Below are 17,823 nucleotides of genomic sequence, written 5' to 3'. Positions count from 1 at the left end.
GGTGATCCCTTTTAGAAAAAAGCAAAATGTCTATTTGTTTTGTTTTGTTTTATTGTGTATGTTTTCTACTGAGGTTTCAAATGTTGTGATGAAACACTGATCAAACGCAACTTAGGGAGGAACAGACTGACTTAGCTTCATGTCCTGATCACAGACCATTGCTGAGGGAATTCGGGGCAGGCGCCCCTGCAAGGGCCTGGGCAGGAACCATGAGAGATGCTGTTTACTGACTTTCTCCCTGTGGCTAATGCAGCTTGCTTATTTCTACAGCTCAGGACCACCTTCCCAGGGATGGCACCACCCAGAAGGGGTGGGACCCTCTCACATCAATCATTTATCAAGAAAATGTCTTATAGGCTTGGCCACAGGCCAGTCTAATGGAGGCCATTCCTCAATTGAGGTCCCTTCTCCTCCAGGTGACTCGAGTGTATGTCAGCTGGACATAAATTACCAGCACAGTGTGTTTGAGTGCATGTGTGATAGATGCATGTGTGTATTACTGTGCATACACCTATTCGCATGTGTAGAGTGCAGAAAAGGACTCTCCACCTAATCTCAAAACTGAACCTGAAACTAGGCTTGCAGAAACGAGCCCAAACATCCTCCTGGCTTCCGTCCTCCACCCTCACACACAGTGCACAGCACTGGGGTCACATATTCAACTAACCACACTTGGCTTTTTACATGAGTGCTGAGAGTTCAGATTCAAATGCTCTTCCCTGAGCTGTCTGCCCCAGTCCCTAGGCAATAGATCTTTACACTGCTCTAAAACAAACATGCAAGTGACCAATAAGTGCCTACTGGGAAGGTCTCACCATCACCAATTGGCACAGTGCACACAGAACTCACTGAGCCGTTTCATGCTCCCTAGAGTCACAACCCCAAAGGGGTCGCATATCAGGTATGACAAGATATTATATTACAACCCATAATAGTAGTGACATCACAGTTGTGAAGTACAAATGAAATAATTTTATGGGTGGGGTCACCACAGCATGAGGGTCACAGCACTAAGAAGGTTGAGAACCAATACTCTAGGAAAGACAGTAGCCAAAGGTGGTAAGGATACAAGGAAACTGTCTTTATATGCTTCTAGTGAGACACAGAATATGATGGCTTGCTAAGCAATCATCAGCTTTTTAAGTTAAGCACAGATTTACCAAATGACCAAGCAGGTCTACTTTTAGCTCTATAACCAAAAGCAAGTAAACCCCATGTCCACACAAACACTTACATACAAATTGTTAGACGCAGCATTGTTCACAACAAAAAAGGAGCAACAGTTCAAATATTTAAAAACTAAGAATAGTTTCCCTGTGACTTTTCTTCTATCTTTTTCTTTCTGTTACTGATGCAGCTCCTACACCCAAGATACCAAACTTCAGGGGGGAAAGCCTGAAAAGCATTAATTTATGCCTTGTTTGACACCACATTCACCAGTGACCAAAAGTGAACAGCAACACAAAGGTGACCCTGTGACTTTTTCTTTTGCTGCAATAAGGCACCATAACCAAAGCAACTCATAGAAGAAAAAGGTTATTGGGGCTGACAGCTTCAGAAGGTGAGTCCGTGGCCATCATGGCAGAAAGCATGGCAGGAGGCAGGCAGCTATGATGCTGGAGCAGTAGCCAGAAAGCTTACATCCTGATGCACATGCATGAGGCAGAGAGAGAGCTAACTGGGAATGGTATGGACTTCTGAACCCTCAAGTCCCATCCCCATGACACGCCTCCACCAACAAGGTCACATATCCTAATCCTTCCCAAACAGTTCCATCAACTTGGGACAAGGCATTCAAATCCATGAGCCTTTGGGGGCTATTCTCATTCAAACACCACATATGGATACATGAAGAGTGATATCCAGAGCTGGAGAGATGGCTCAACAGTTAAGTACAACTATGACGCTCACAGAGGACCCAAGTGTGGGTCCCAGCACCCACACCGAGCAGCTTAAAACCACTTGAAACCCCAGCTTTGGGAGGGGGGACCAAACTCCTCTGACCTCGACATTCAAATGCAAATATCCTGACCCAGACACCCACACATACCCACAAACTCTGAATGAAGATCAATCTTGGAAAAATACGGTGATGTGTTAACTAAACAGGATACTACTACTGGGGGGAGGAGTGGAAATGAAGCAGTGGTTCATGCTACAAAACAACGCTAAGTAAAACAGGCAATATGTATGATTTCAGTTGCATGATCGTCCAAAATAAAGAAGCCCATAGGTTCGGAAGTAAACTAGTGGCCGCCTGGTGCCAGGGTGAGCCGTATGAGGAGTGATCCATCCTAGATGCAGCAATGAACACGTTCTAAACTTGACCTTTGTGATGGATGCATAACTCTACGAAGAACCTACAAAAATGGTGTGGGATGCTTGAAAGAGGTGAACTGTGTGGCATGTGAAGTAAACCTCAGTGGAGATATGTGCGTATGGGTATTACACTACCTAGTCTCTATACTTACCATCTCTCTGAAAATATTCACAAGAAATTGACAGTATCTAGTGGAGAAAACAGCTGGAGATACAGTGAATTCGGTTCAGTATCTCCTCCTGCTCCTTGTGCATTTCGAACCACAGGAATAAACTTTTGGATTGCACTGTTGTTTTGAGACAGCGGCTTAGGCAGGTCTCAAATGTTGCTATGTAGCCAAAGATGGCCCTAAACTTCTGCCTCCTGTTTCCATGTCCTGAGGGATGAGATAACAGGCATGGGCCACCTTGCCCAATTTTATGAACCTGGGCACTCATGCACGCTAAGCGAGCATTCTACCAACTGAGCTACATACATCCCCAGACCAAGGCTGGTGCCAAAGGAATTTCAAAAGTTCAAAGCAAATCGTTGAATCTGGAATGAACTAGGCTGCCCCTCCTAGAGCCCACTCAGGGGCTGCCATGACTCATCCAAGTGGCTGTGTTCCCCTGACCTGGTAACTTCAGGACCCACACTCAGAAACTCAACATTGCTGCACCCCAGCAATTGCATCCTTAAACCCTTACAGCCCTGCTACAGCTTGAGGCTACATATGGTGGCACCTCTGTCACCAGGAGCACTCAGCCAGGAAAATGAAAATGGGATGTGGGGACTGGGGACACCAAGCCGGCAGCTGCTGAGTATCAGTGGGAGTTCACCCTGCGGATGAGTCCTGGTGCCTCGAGGTTGTGTCCAGGATTGTGAGGACGTGTCTGACATTTGACCTCTGAGCTCTGTTCTGCACCTTGTCCTCAGAACATGAGAGATAACTGGGTTCCCCAGAAAAGCAATTAAGGAATGGTGGAGAACAACCCAGAACCTCCTTTCCGGAACCTCTGCCATATCCTGTACAGAAGAGGTGCCTGAGTCCAACCTTAGCTGTGATCTTGACAGAAAAGCCATCACCACCTGTTACCAATGCCCTGTTCCCTAGCAACCTGCCCTGAGAACAGCCCACTGAGCTCCATCTTCAAGCACCCTGTCAGAAAGTCTCTATGAGCCAGTGTGATTGAATCTCATCTTCCTCTACTACAGATGGGCAACCTCAATTAAACACATTCATGTGAAAGATGGGTGTGTCCCTTTAACACAGCAATGACTTTAGGATCTCCGAGTGGCCTGGGCTCTGCCTCGGGGACTCTGCGTGCACCTCCCAAATGCTGTGTTGAGATTCTTAGCTGACCCCACCCTCACCCAGTCAGTGTGCTATCTCTCCTCATGTTGCTGCCTCAGTGCACCAGTGGCTCAAAGCGGCAGGTCAACAACCCTTGAGGTGGAAATGGTGTGACAGAAATTTGGGGACAAACATGATGACAAATGGTGACCAAGCACTGCTTTCAAACCAGAAACAGGAAGAGCAGCGACTGGGGGTGTTGAAACAGCTCAGTGAATAAAGGTGCTTGCTCAAATGCCTGGTTATTTGAGTTTGTTCTCTGGGACCCAAATAATAGAAGGTGATTATCAACACCCACAAGTTTCCTACACATACACTACCACATACGCTCACATACATGTGCAAACAAACACACAATAAATAAATGTCAAAACAGCACATATAATTGTGCAACCACACAACAAACACATAAATGCACAAAATGGTAAGAACAGTGCCATGCTCAGTCTAAAGGGGCAGCAGCAGCCAGCGCCTGTCCCATCCTGGGTCAAGGGCCCAAGGGGCACTGTACCACCAGGTATCCTCACCTGAGGGGCCACAAATCTTTATATTACGTGTACTCAAATCCCCCAGTGTTCAGAATCAGGACCAGATCAAAACCAAGCTGAACAGCATGCCTGTCTGGGGTCTAAATTTCCAATCCCCAGGCCTTCTGTTGGCAAAATTTGTCTCAGTTTCTTAGCATGGTTTATATGGTCATAAGTGATAGTTAATCACTCTACTAAAAGCTTACGAGCCCCAACAGACGTAATGATATGTATTTCATCCAGGATCCCTTCCTTTTCCCTATTCCCTGGCAATTCTGCCATGGTCAACAAACCAATCTGCTCTTTGTCTCCACTCCCTTGGGACTGGCAAAAATGGTACCAACTATAGATAAATCTCAACACTGGCATCCAGGACAGAAGGCATAGGGGTGAGTCAACGAGAGCCAGACAATCGTCAAGAGCTCAGCTACAGATCTAGGAGCTATACATCCAACTACCCAATAACCTGTCACCCTCATACTCTCAAGGATGTCTCTTACTCTCCAAGACAAATACAGCACGCCCAGCGTCTGACCTGTTGCAGGGACCCATGTGAAACATGGCCACAGACAAGGCTCCTGGTCCTGTTCTTCCAGCTGCCAGGTGTGTTTGCAAAGGGCTGAGTCTGTTTTGTTTGCATAGGAGGCTGGGAGCAGGGGAGACAGAGAAAAAGAAAGAGTTCACTGTTTGGAGAACACTGACCAGTCACAACAGGGGCCCACAGGATCCTGAGAGGGGGGTCACCATGCTGTAGGATTCTCAGTAATTGACCCTGTTGGCATCCAGACATCGTTGCCATGGTGAAACACGTGTCGGTCTCACTCTCCAGCACTCCACGAACCCAAGTCTTTGCAGAGGGAGAAATGCCGAGTTCCAGGCCTGATGCCCAGCTGCTCACAGGCTTTTCCGTTCACAGAATTTACCTGCGCTTCATCCTAAGTCAGAGTTGGCCCAGAACGGGCCCGGGAGTTGGGAATCCTGACCACAGACAAGCTTTTCTCTTTAGCTTTGGCCTGTAAAGTGATTTTTTTTCTTAACTAAGAGAGTTGAGAACACTTAGAAATTAGGAGTCTTCATGTGAAGGTCGGGGGAGGGTTAACTCCTACAGATGGGGATGCCTGACATACAGAGATAGGAGGTAGCACAGCGTGGTCCATGGCAGAGGAAGGGGCGGGGGGTTACTGGCTGCACTCCTCCATGTTTCATCTCTATCCTCATCAAGCCTTCTCCATGCCTGACCTCTCCTACCCTCTTCACCATGCCTTCCAACTCAGACACTTTCCTTTTATCACCTTCATCATTATCGCTATCATCATCGTCACCATTATCATCATCGTCACCACCACCATGACAGAGCTCCAGCACTGCCAACTGCTCTTTCATCACCTTTTCTGGGTCTTTGCCTACCCAACCCTGGAAAAAACCCTTCCCCTCCCCACTGCCATAATCTTCCTCCTCTCCGACCAGGCCTATCTCCAGCCAAAGCCACTTGTGATTTCTGGCTCCCCTGTTGAACTACATGGCTTCCTTCCCACCAAATGGTCAATGAAGGGTGTGACCATCCCTTCCACATTGATGTTCCTAGGTCTCTGGGGTGCTCCCCCTTCAGCACAGAACCTGTGTTCACAGAGGCACTCTTGAAACACACTAGGAAGAATGTACTATCTCTTCAGCCAAGCTCTCTCCTAGCTACTGGGCTGTGTTAGGGAGAGCCACTTGAGAAGACCAAAGTACAACCTGCCACATCTTGGAGGCCCAGAAAGGACCCAGATGAGCATACAAGCACCTGGGGTTACATCATTCCCAGCTACAGGGTCTAGGTTTCAACTGCACAATGCAGAAGATGGAGGAAGGTCTACACACCTGAGAGGTTACAGGGCCCAAGGCCTCCCAGATCTGGGAGATTCGCACCAGAGTTCTCTGTGCTCTCCTCCAAGCCTCTCCTACCCACAATGGGCTTCCTTCTCCCTGCATCCCCAGAATATAAACATGAAGACTGTATTCCTGGCAGGTCGCCCTCAGATTAGGAGATGTTACTGATGCTCCAAGTGCTACATTAAGAACACGATTTTAGGCTTTTCATGGCCACTGTGCCTCAAGATCTTCATGCCAAATCCAAGTCATAAACTTTGTGTCTTCTAACCTCAAGATCTGGATCACAGAGTCTCACTGTGTATCCTTGAATGACCTAGAACTCATTATATAAGCCAGGCTGGCCTTGAATTCAAAGCTATCCAGAGATCTGCCTACATCTGTTCACAGAGAACAAGGATTAAAGTCTTGAGCTACCACATGCACTGGTCACAGTGTTTTACTACAAGAACAAAAACACATAATAAGATTTATTTATGTATGTATTTTATGTGCATGGGTACTTTGCCTGCACATCTGCGCATCAGAAGATGTCATCAGACAGTTGTGAACTGTCAGGTTTGGCTGCTAGAAATTGAACTGAAGACCTTCAAAAGACCAACAAGTGCTCTTAACCACTGAGTCATCTCTTCAGCCCCAAGTTGTGTGTTTCTTATATTCTGAGTAAGTAATGTCCCTCCAAAGTTCATGTCTTAAATGAGAGTTGGGGGGATCGTTAGGAGGTACGGCCTTGAAAGACAGCATTATCTCATCCAGGACATAACAACAAAGGTAATTTATAGTATCTTGGTCCCTTCCTTACTTCCTGCTAACTCTTGGCTCATGAGGTAAATGACTGTGAGATCATGAAAGGTACCCTGGTCCCCAGTTGAGCCAAGGTTAAAAACCCCAGTGGCCCTAAGGGATAATAGGTGTTTTTGTCTGACTCTTGGGAAACCAGCTGGTCACTAACCACAGCCCTCCATAGATTTGTGGCCATCAGTCACATAAGGGTAATGCCCCAAACCCCTCCACAGGATATGACCACAGGTCACTTAGGCTCAAGACAGATCTCCATTATAATGAGGTACCTAAAGGCCTAGAGGCTTAGCCAATGAACTTTCCTTCCAAGACACTCCTCCCTGAAAAATGTATTTAATCTCAGGCCCACCCTGAGAAGTGGGGTACAGTTTTACTTATCCACTTTCTTCCATGACAATGAACAGCTTAAAACCATGAACTGTGTCTTCTCAGAGGATCCACTGTGGGGAGCAATAGAGTAGCCCTTAGTTTACAGAGCCTCTGCCTAATCTCCTGTAGAAGGCCTCTCTGTGTTCCCAGCCCCAGTCACCACTAAGCTAAGCCCAAGCATGCAGCCCACCATGGTCAAGCTAAGGACTTCTCACAGAATCAGCCGGAGTTCCGCACTTCCCCTCAGGCCCTAGGCTAGATCCAGCCCATGGATGTGGCACCTGGGTGTCCAAAAGCCGGAGAACCAGACAACCCTGAACTCATAGCAGGCCTGGGGACCCCCAAGCCAGCTCCGGCTGTCTTCCCTATACCTCAGACCAAGCTTCCCCACCCCAGGAGTGGTGCCCTGTGGCTTCCCTACAGCCCCACCCCTACCCGGTGACAGCATGGGGTAATTTCGGTCCACTTCCTTCATCCTGCCTCCCCCACAGGACTACAATAACCCTACAAATGATGTCTCCATCAATATTCACTTTATGATGTGTTGTCCTTGCCTGAGGTCCAAACGTATTGGACCACTTAACTATGGACCGAAACCTCTATAACCTCTATACACTTGTCTGTATATTTGCTCTCCTAATTAACTTCTTTATGATAATGAGAATGTGACTAATGTGTCTTTGCAGAAGTTTCTGAGTCTCTCATATTGCCTATGGACAAACATTTCTTCCTGTAAATAACTGGATACTTAAATAAGGTGACTAAGTCACACCAGATCCCATAATGTATAAAATTTCAGCAATAGTCTTTCCAATGTTTTATTCATCCTGATTGCACCCTAAATGTGATAGAATAATCAAAAACCATTTTTGAGAGAGTCTCATTTTACCCAGTGAATGTAATATTGAGCTTATGAGACACCCCAGAGCTTGAAGAGAAAAAACACAGTCTACTGACTAAAAGATTACACATTTTCAACTTGGATCTGGCCATGTTACATGTTCATACAATAATCATACATGTTATACATTCAAAAAATGCATTTATTGTATAATAGATGGTATATACCATTATGTAGTATGAAATATTGATATTATACCTAATAATAACTCATGTTTACCAATCTAGAGGTGGTCAAACCTGGGAGAATGGAGCCAATAAATGATGTGGACTAATGTCCTTGCAATGGGAACTTCAGAGCTTCAGAAAATGTATACTCTGGGAGTTAAGAGGAGTCACATGAATAAAGGGTACAATCACTAAAACAAGCCTCACCTGCTGTCAAGATGTACATGGAGCAAGACATATTTGTCCATAAAGGCATAAAAAACAATAGCCAGTTGTCGTGAATAATCTGGTGTAAACTCACTCCTATCTGCTACACTGAGAAGGAGCATAAAATTCAAAAATGATCTCATTTTTTTTTTTAAGAAACTGAGGCCATGAGGCCAAAACTCTTGTCTTAGTTTCTTGAAGTTTTCTCAAAAATCTCACAAGACTTCATTCTTTGACTGCATTCTGACAAAATATTTTTTGCATTTGTTATATTAATATATGTTTATTATATGCAATATGTATTTATTATAACATATGGTTATATGTATATATAATAATGACTACGTAGTATGATAGGGAAAAAAGAACACAATTTTAAATGCCTGCTTCCAGATTGTCCCCCTTGTAAATCTTTAGACCCAAGCCTGCACCTGAAACTAAACACACAACACAGGAGGCTTCAGCTCAAATCCAGGAGGGTTTCCTTTCTGGTGGGACACACCTATCCCACCCCCACTTAGCCTTATAAAAGTCTGGTATCACAAGAACCTACACTGAGCAATACGTGTGTCTGGGAGTCTGGTAATGCCACATAAGCCAGGGGCTCAGGGTTAAATTAAAGAGGGATTTGTACTTCCCTTTTCAATTTGCTAGAAAGAACCAGGAGCAGGTGCCCATGCCTAAAAGGCCTATTCAAGAAAGTGGGCACAAGACACCTCCTTTGCTGGGAGCTGAGTATTCAAAAGGCCTCAGCTGAGACAACTCCCAATATTGTCTGAAATATGCTTAGAGGTGCATGCCCCCTGCCTGATTATTTTGACAACATGGCTGCCCCTCTCACAAGCAGAAACTACTTCTGTCTTAAGAATCCTATTTTTCAATGCCACAGGACACTTGGCTGCTTAAAGGAGAAACAGAGACATGTTTGACATGGTGTTGGTCTAAATACCCTGCCAGCCCTTAGAAGCATGTACTTTAATAGTGGGGAACAGATACCTAACAGGGTTCAGAAAACTGCTCACAATGCCAACCAGAACAGCAGAAACAAAAAGTCTGAGAGTTCTTCAGCCCCAGTACCCTGGATGTTTGCAGCCGCATGATGGTGATGATTTTATATATATTGTGTGTACATGCCCAAGTATGTGTGTGTGCATATGTGTGTACGTCTGTATGTGTGTATGTGTCTGCATGTATGTGTGTGAATGTGTATATATGTGTGTATGCATATGTGTGTGTCTCTGTGTGAGTGTGTGTGTCTCTGTGTTGCATGTGTGTGTGTGTGTGTGTGTGTGTGTGTGTGTGTTGGCACTGGTTATCTTCCTCAGTTACTCTCCACCTTGGTTTTTGACACAGGTTTTCGAACTGAGGCTGGAGTCCAACCACCATCAGCGTGGTTGGCCCGTGAGCTTGACGGCTTCTCCTGAAGTGCTCCACCCCAGGCCTGGAGTTACTGTTTATATTTAACGTTTCTCCTTGTTATAAATAATAATAATAGAAAATTTGGGAAGTTCAAGATAAGTAGAAATGTTATCCCCTTTTCAAAACCCTAGGGAAGAAAATGCGGTGTGTGAGGCATCACTGTCTCCGAGCATTCTGGTTACTCCCTTGCCACCACATGAAGCAATGTCACATCACCTAGACTTTCGTCCTGCCAAGCCCAGGGGAAGCACAGAAACAAATTCTTTCAGATGAGAGCATTTCCCAGATATTCGGAAATAAGAAGGAGCTGAACACACAGATAACCGAGAAGGGAAAGAAACAGCACCTGTTCAGTAAAACTAGGAGAGCAGCCAAACCAGCGTCGGAAGCTGTGGTTTCAAGGTGTAAAGTTTCCAAGGTCTGCAGCCACATCATGAGAGAGGGAAGTCCAATTCCCAAAGCTCAAAGGATATTTTTGATTTACGGATATTGTAAAGGAACCCCTGGGGTAGAAGGTCCTGAAAGAGCAGTCTCTGTTCTGAGGGTCTCCCCCTGAATCCACACAAAGCCACCATGATCTCCCAAGGTCAAAGCAAGTAGGCAAAATCCTTTCTCCTACATATTCCTCCTCCTCCTGCTTCTACCTCTTTCTCCTCCTCTCCCTCCTCCTCTCCCTCCCTTTCCTCCTCCTCTCCCTCCTCCTCCCCCTCCTCCTCCTTTTCTCTCCCTCCTGTTCTTTCACAATAGCATCATGAAGCATACCCAGAAGTGTTTCCTGGAGGTCTGGACCTCCAAGACCCTCACATGCACCATGTGATCACCAGAGGATGCTCTAGAATCAACCCACCTTTCTTTCCAGATTTGATCTCCTATATAAGATTCTTTGATGGCAAAATATTAATACATAGGGCAAGTATGGTGTCTCAGTGAATAATGGCTCCTGCCACACACCCTGAGGACCTGGGTTCAATTCCTGGATATCAAATGGTGGAAGGAGAGAACTGACTCCAACAATTTGTTCTCTCTCTCTCTCTCTCTCTCTCTCTCTCTCTCTCTCTCTCTCTGTCTGTCTGTCTGTCTCTCTCTCTCTCTGTGTCTCTCTCTCTCTCTCCTTTTCTCTCTCTCTCTTTCTCTTTTTCTTTCCTCTTTCTCTCTTCTTTCCTCTCTCTCTCTTCTTCCTCTCTCTCTCTTCTTTCCTCTTTCTCTCTCTCTTTTTTTCCTCTCTCTCTCTTATTTCCTCTCTCTCTTCTTTTCTCTGTCACTCACTCTCACTCTCTCTCATACACACACACACACACACACACACTAAATAAATGAATGAAATGTGATAAAAAAGTAGAACTAAATAAAATTCAAAAATATATATTTATTAACACATAGAAACATCCTGGACTCTAACCCTCAAAAACCAAAGCCCAACTGAACTTTTATAAATTGCCTTGGTCACAGCATTTTATCAGTAAAGTAACTAAAACAAATAGGAAAATGAGATTAAATGCGGGTCCTGGGGCTCCATGGGTAAAAGCATCTGTTGCACAAGCATGGAAGTCAGAGTTCAGATTCCCAGAACCCACCAAAAGCCTGAGTGTGGCTGAAGGTACTGTAAGCCAGCACTGGGCAGGAGAGGCAGGAGAACCAATGGAGTTTGCTGATAGCCATCCCTAATTTAAAAAAAAAAAAAATGAACACCAAGTACAATGAATGATCCTGTCTCAAGGGAACAGAAAGCAATGGAGGAGGACACCCAAAGTCTCCTGAGACCTTCACATGCACATTGTCACATGCACACACATGCACACACACATACATGCACACACACACAAGAAAGATGCATGAGAAGAAAGAGAGAGCTGTGAACAGCTGCCAAGCAGAAACTAAAGAAACAAAAAACAAAGCAAGGAGATACTGCAGTACACTGAGCACATGGGAAAGCATCAGAAAGCCAGGTGACCCTAGACACTGCTACACAGAGCATACCCTGATACCCAACCAGGAAAACCAAGAATGAGGGATATAGGAATCTCATGGCCAGGGGTAGACCCCAGATGTCTTCCCAGATGTCTGGGATATAGTGTGCATGCATGAATACATGATTCAGAGCTGTAAAGGAGTCCAGATGACACTGAATCATACCATGAATACAAATACATACAGGAAGAATGCCCATATTTACAAGGATGCACACATGCTAATATATTCCTTTGTACACTCATATATGCATATATTTATAAGTAAGTGAACTGAGCCCACATGGCATGCCGTTGTACAATCTGCAGCATTTGACAATACATGGCTGATACTGTCACTGACATTACTTTTCCCGTGGTCTGAATCTTTTGTAATTCACACCACCACCTTCCCGTGCCACTGCTTTTAGCAGCTCTTAAAGATTACACATGCTGTACTTTTCTTGTTGCTCTAACAAACTACCTGAAATAGAAACTTAGGGAAGGAAGAGTTTCTTTCAGCTCACAGTTTGAAGGTGCAACCCAGCATGGCAGGGATCCCACGGCAGCAGGAAACAGAGATGTGAACACGGACGATCTGTACTAACCCATCCCGGAGGCCCTCGTTTCTTTAGACAGTGTCCATTGCTGGATACGTTCTGTTTTGTTTCGACAAGGCCATGTTGTGTAGCAGCCAGCTTCCAACTCAGGATCCTCCTGCCTCAGCCTCCTCAACATTGACATTACAGGCATACACCACCACACTCAGCCCTATGTATGTTATTTTTTTTTTCACTATGAGAAAATAATTCTCTGAATATCCCAATATGTACATATTGCATCTTTCTTCCTCTAGTCAATCACATCAGAAAAATATCAAAGGGGAAACCATGCCGCTACCTAATAAAAAGATGCTGGTTTTCACCGTCTGCATCTCCCCTGTTTCTAAACTCTTTCCTTGGGTCCATGTTTGTCTGTTGCCTGGGGAGGTGATTCCTCCAGGGAAAACAAACAGGCATGAGTGTTAATGTTCAAGCAACGATACCGCACTTTCTTCCCAGTTTTCTAAGGCAATGAACAGGTACCACCCAAGTTCCTGCCCCAGTGGCTGCATCCCACAGTGACCGAGCATAGTCGAAGGCGACACTTGGAGGGCCATCAACAATGTAAAATACTCAGGAGTTTGACATTCTTTTGCTAAAAATATCTTTATTAAATGCCAGCCTATTCCTGGAATGACAGAAGGTGCTAACGAGACAAAGAAGCCCAGCCCCCCATAGCCCTCAGCCTGGTAATGCAGAGGGACAGGAAATTCTAGACTCCAGTGGGCTTTGGGGACTGGAGAAGGATGGGAGGGCTGACCAGGGAGCTTTCCCAGGTATAAACACAAAAAAGGTCAGTAATGAGCTGCTCCCGTACACTTGGTGTCCTGGGGGGATCCAGGCAAGAAGCAGATGGAAACAAGTGTGTGTGCTTTCTCTCTCCTTCCCAGTGGCCAGAAAGTACGCAGCTTTGTCCTGCCTGGCCACAGGTCCACAGCACTGCGGCCGGAAACCTCTGAAACTACAGCTCAGCTCATGCTCCATTCCTGGTTTTATTGAGATTTTGTTACAGCAGCATAAAAGGGCAACACAGTATCAGTCTCTCTGACTTTCTGAGTCTGTTGTGAGGTTCAGGCGAGACCAGAGATTCAGATATGAAAACCTAGAGCGAGACATGTCGGCTCATGCCTATAATCTCAGCACTTGGGAGGCTGAGACAGGGAGATTGCCTGCTCCTGGTAGACCAGCCGGGTGGCTCAAAACAAACAGAGACCTGAAGACATGGTTAAAACTGCCAGGCACTTGTGCATATCTACATGATCACGCACACTTGTGTGTGTTTGAGAGAGAGAGAGAGAGAGAGAGAGAGAGAGACAGAGAGACAGAGAGACAGAAAGACAGAGAGATAGAGAAACAGAGAGGCAGAGAGAGAGAGAGAGTTCATAATCATTTATTCCTTTTCAGTGATTTAAATTGGGAACCTGTCACAGACTTGAGTCATTACTAGTCTCAGATTGGAATTGGAATTGTGGTATCTACAGTCTTGATTTTAATATATTTAACCCAATACATCAAAAAAAATTTTTTTTAATGTTGCTTCAAAGATTTAGCAATAAATAAATAAATAAATAGTTAAATATGCCTTAATAAATTTCATGTGATGCTCATGGTTACAGTGACTCCCATTCAGAAAGTTATGTCTCCAGTTCTCCATGTGGCTAATGGCTACCAGACTGGGAAGCACAGGAGAAACTGAGGCTTTATAGGATTGGAACAGCGGATCCAAAAAATAATTAAATGCATAAAGGTTCACACGGTGCTTCCAGAGAGCCCCGGGGTCATCACAACTACGGGCAGAGGAGCACTGGGCAGAACTTAAGGGAGGCTCAAGAACAAGGCAGAATGCCTGTCATGAAGAGCCAGCCTTGCCCCCAGGTCCAAGAATTTAACGTAGAAGGTCGAGAGGGCTGAAGAATGAGAGCAGCAAGCACTCCAGCAGAAGAGGGAGGGCGGGAGCAGAGGGGCAGGAACCCCAGCCTAGAGAACATCACCGTGACCCAGGTGAGGTGAGCAAGGAGCAATCCAGCGAAGGCGGTGGTGGGAGGGAAGCCTGCAGCAGGGAAAGTACAGGCCTGGGAGGAATGGTGTTAGGAGCTCTGGGTGATGGAATGACTAGGCCTACAAGTGAAGAAGATGGAAAGCAAACAGGTCCGAAGGACCCCAGGCAGCCCAGATGTGCTGAAGCTAGTTAACCAAGTCCACAGGATCCAATGGTATTTGTCCCACACTCTGAGGAGCAACATCGCCAAAGGAACACTAGGGGAACGGGGACCATCGAAGCCCCTCCCTGCGGTAAAATGCTCCAGATCTAATCCACACCAATATCCGCACTGGCAGCTGTCTGCCTAGAAACTCAGCTAACAAGCATGCCTTCCCGAGAAGAGGATCCAGATCACGGCCAGAAGCACTTTATCTTATGTGCTCTCCCTCCTTCCACCCCCAAGCCAAGGACTCTCCCTTCCAGGCCTGAGTGTGCCACATCCCCCCTGTCCCCTCACATCTGGCCACACGATGCTTTGCCCCCCCCCCCACTCTTCGGTAATAAGGAGCAGACTGGCAAAATAGTTCAAATGCCTTCTTTTAAAAGTACACAGCTGTGTGGGCTGGGACTATTTTGAGCTAAATGCTTAAAACCTCCAAGCTCAGAGCTGTTCTGGGCGTTCGCTGACTCCAAGTGAACAAAGCTATCATGGGTCTGAAGCCTGTAACTAACATCAGGTGTAAAGCAAGTGTCCCCAGTTTTCCTCTCGAATCCCTCTCTCCCTGCTTCTGCTTTTTTGTAGGTCAAAGAGGGGAAAGGCTGATGGGACAGAAGAGAGCTGCCGATGGGAGAGGAGGAAAGGAGCAAAGTTAATGACAGGAGAACCCTGGACCAAATTGTCCCTCCACCGATGAGTACCTGTACAAACCAACTTTCTTTGAATGTTTCCTCATCTGTGAAGTGGAAACTCAGAGTTGGCCTTAACTGTAAGGAAAGGAAAGCAATAGAATCTAAGACTAGGAACACACCAAACAGCTTGGGGGGGGGGGGGGGACGGTTCCTGAGATGTGCGCCTGGAAGAACCAAACGCACGCGCCGACCCTCCGAATCCCACCCGGGCAGGGAGAGCAGAAAGGTGCGCGCCTGGCGGGAGCGCGCCGAGAGCGAGCACCTGTGCGCGCAGGTGGGGCAGGCGCGCGGTGACAGCGGCAGCGGCAGCAGCAGCAGCAGCGGCAGCATGGCGACGCCGCCCGTGGAGCCAACCCGGCAAGGAGCTGGGCGTCGCGACCCACCTGAAGACTCGCAGCAGCAGGCAGGCGATGAGCAGCGCGCTAAAGGCGCACGCCACGATCACCGACGCCTTCAGGGTGGGCAGGTCGCGAAGCAGGCTGGAGATGCGGGTCACCACCGCGTCGACGCTGCTGTTGGAGCCTCCCCCGCCCGCCAGGCCAGATCCCAGCTGGGTGGCATTCCCTGGGCTGGGCGGAGGCTGGTGGTCTGCTTCGGGCTGTGTGGCGGAGGCGGGCTCGGCTCTGCGAGCGAGGACAGCGGGCGCGGCCAGGAGCGCGAGCAGCAGCAGCAGCAGCAGCGGCGGCGGCGGCGGCGGTGGTGGTGGCGGCGGTGGCAGGGCGCTCATGGCGCGCTGTGCGCACGCACGGTGCGGAGGTCTGCGTCCCAGAGGCTTGCACCCCGGAGGCCAGCGCCCCAGAGGCTTACACCCCGGAGGCCTGCGCCGGGGTCTCCCGCGGCCGAGGCGGCTGCGCGATGCTCAGCAGGAAGCTGCGGAGCCCGGAAGAACCCGCGCCGCCGCCGCAGCCACCAACACGTTGCACAGAGTCATTCGACGGGCTTCGGCCCCGCGTGGGCGGGGCAGACCTCGGCTGGGTCCCCGCTGCGCCCCGCCCCTGGGTGGCCCAAGCCGATCAGGACCTAAGACCCCATGGAGGAATTCTAACTGCTTGGCTCATTTTGCTCGGGCAGGCTGTATGATGAGCGAGCGGTTCACGCGGTTTATCTCATTCAGTCTGGCAGCCCCCTCTGGAAACAGGTATTCTCTCGCCCTGGTTTGTTGGCTTAGCACTCAGGGGGTCATTTCACAGCAACCCAGATTTCCCACCTGGAGTGTGCAAGCATTTTGCACTTTCGCTGGTAAATTGGTCTGCTGTGTTCCCACCGTTGGAAGTATTATCTAGTTCTCTGGACCAGACTAAAGTTTCAAACTCCAAGGAGTAATTTATTGTCGTGCTGTCCCTGATATATAAACTAAATGATGTTGGGATGGGGGGAAACAGCTATGGACATTCTTTTGGGAGCCCAGGATTTGATACAGTGTTGAGTAGGTTCCTGGAGCAACAGTTACCGACCCCTGGATGGTCTGGAAGGCACGCCCCAATGATCAGTAAATATCTAAACATATAGAACAAGGACCCAGAGACTTTGATCAGCTCATTTCTGGTCCTGCTAGGGAAACAGACAAATAAAACGACGCATTCATTGTCTATAGTTACATAACCAAACTATCATAACAAATTATCCACAAACAATCCTGGCATGTTATCTCAGACCCAGCCTACCTGCGTTCTCCCATTTCAAGGTGAAACTTGTTAGGTTTAAGATCAAACTATTACTCCCACCACCCACCCCCAGCTCTCCTCGAAGCCCGGTCTGTCTCTAAGCTCAATTGGCTTCCCCTAGGGAGACCAGATACCCCATTCCCCACCATCTGTCTGTCAGAAGCTGCCCTAAACTCTAACCGAGGATTTCTAACAGAGCTTTTTGGCAGCTTCAAAGGATTAAAGCCCAGTTAGCAATAGTCGTTGAGCAAAATGGAAGACAGTTCTATAAAACTTAATCGGAAACGTGACATCCCCACACTTTCTCCTGAATCAGCTCATCGGAAGCATGTGGCCACACTTGTTCACAATCCAGGAAAGAAGGCAGCCCAGTGAAGTAAATAACAGGAAGCTGGGGCCTGGGGGCCACCTAACAGCTGTCCGCCATATACAGTGTGATGAGTTTTTATTTGTGAACAAAACCGATATTCCCAGAAATCATTGCCCACCAAGCACTTTGTGAAATGGGAGTTTGCAAGCATGCCACATAGGTGACAGATAAAGGTCATATGCTAGACACGGTGGAACACACCACTGATCCCAGCACTGAGGAGGCAGAGGCAGACAGATGTCTTTGAATCTGATGCCATCCTGGTCTGCGTAGTGAGTTCCTGGACAGCCAGAGCTACGAGATGAGATCCAAACCCAAAAGAAGAAAAAGGAAAAGAAAAATCATTATGGCTCCAGCTCTGAACTACATTGATGGAAAAGCCTTGTTTTCATATCAGAATATAGACCAAAAAAAAAAAAAAGTCCCTAAAGATCT

General features: G+C 47.2%; 1 protein-coding gene across 1 annotated transcript in view; it reads right to left on the bottom strand.

Annotated features, from left to right (window-relative positions):
- The window catches only part of FAM174B (family with sequence similarity 174 member B), a 43,539-nt gene extending 27,398 nt beyond the window's left edge, over window positions 1–16,141 (bottom strand). The window contains exon 1 of the mRNA XM_080913961.1: window positions 15,738–16,141. Coding sequence (XP_080770087.1) covers window positions 15,738–16,081 — 344 coding nt within the window. The 5' untranslated portion in view covers window positions 16,082–16,141. The remainder of the gene's footprint in view (window positions 1–15,737) is intronic.
- Window positions 16,142–17,823: the final 1,682 nt, after the last annotated feature.

This window comes from Micromys minutus (assembly GCF_963924665.1).
Source record: "Micromys minutus genome assembly, chromosome: 3".
Lineage (NCBI taxonomy): Eukaryota > Metazoa > Chordata > Mammalia > Rodentia > Muridae > Micromys > Micromys minutus.
The sequence above is the reverse complement of the archived record's forward strand: the minus strand, read 5'-3'. Positions and strand labels throughout refer to the sequence as shown.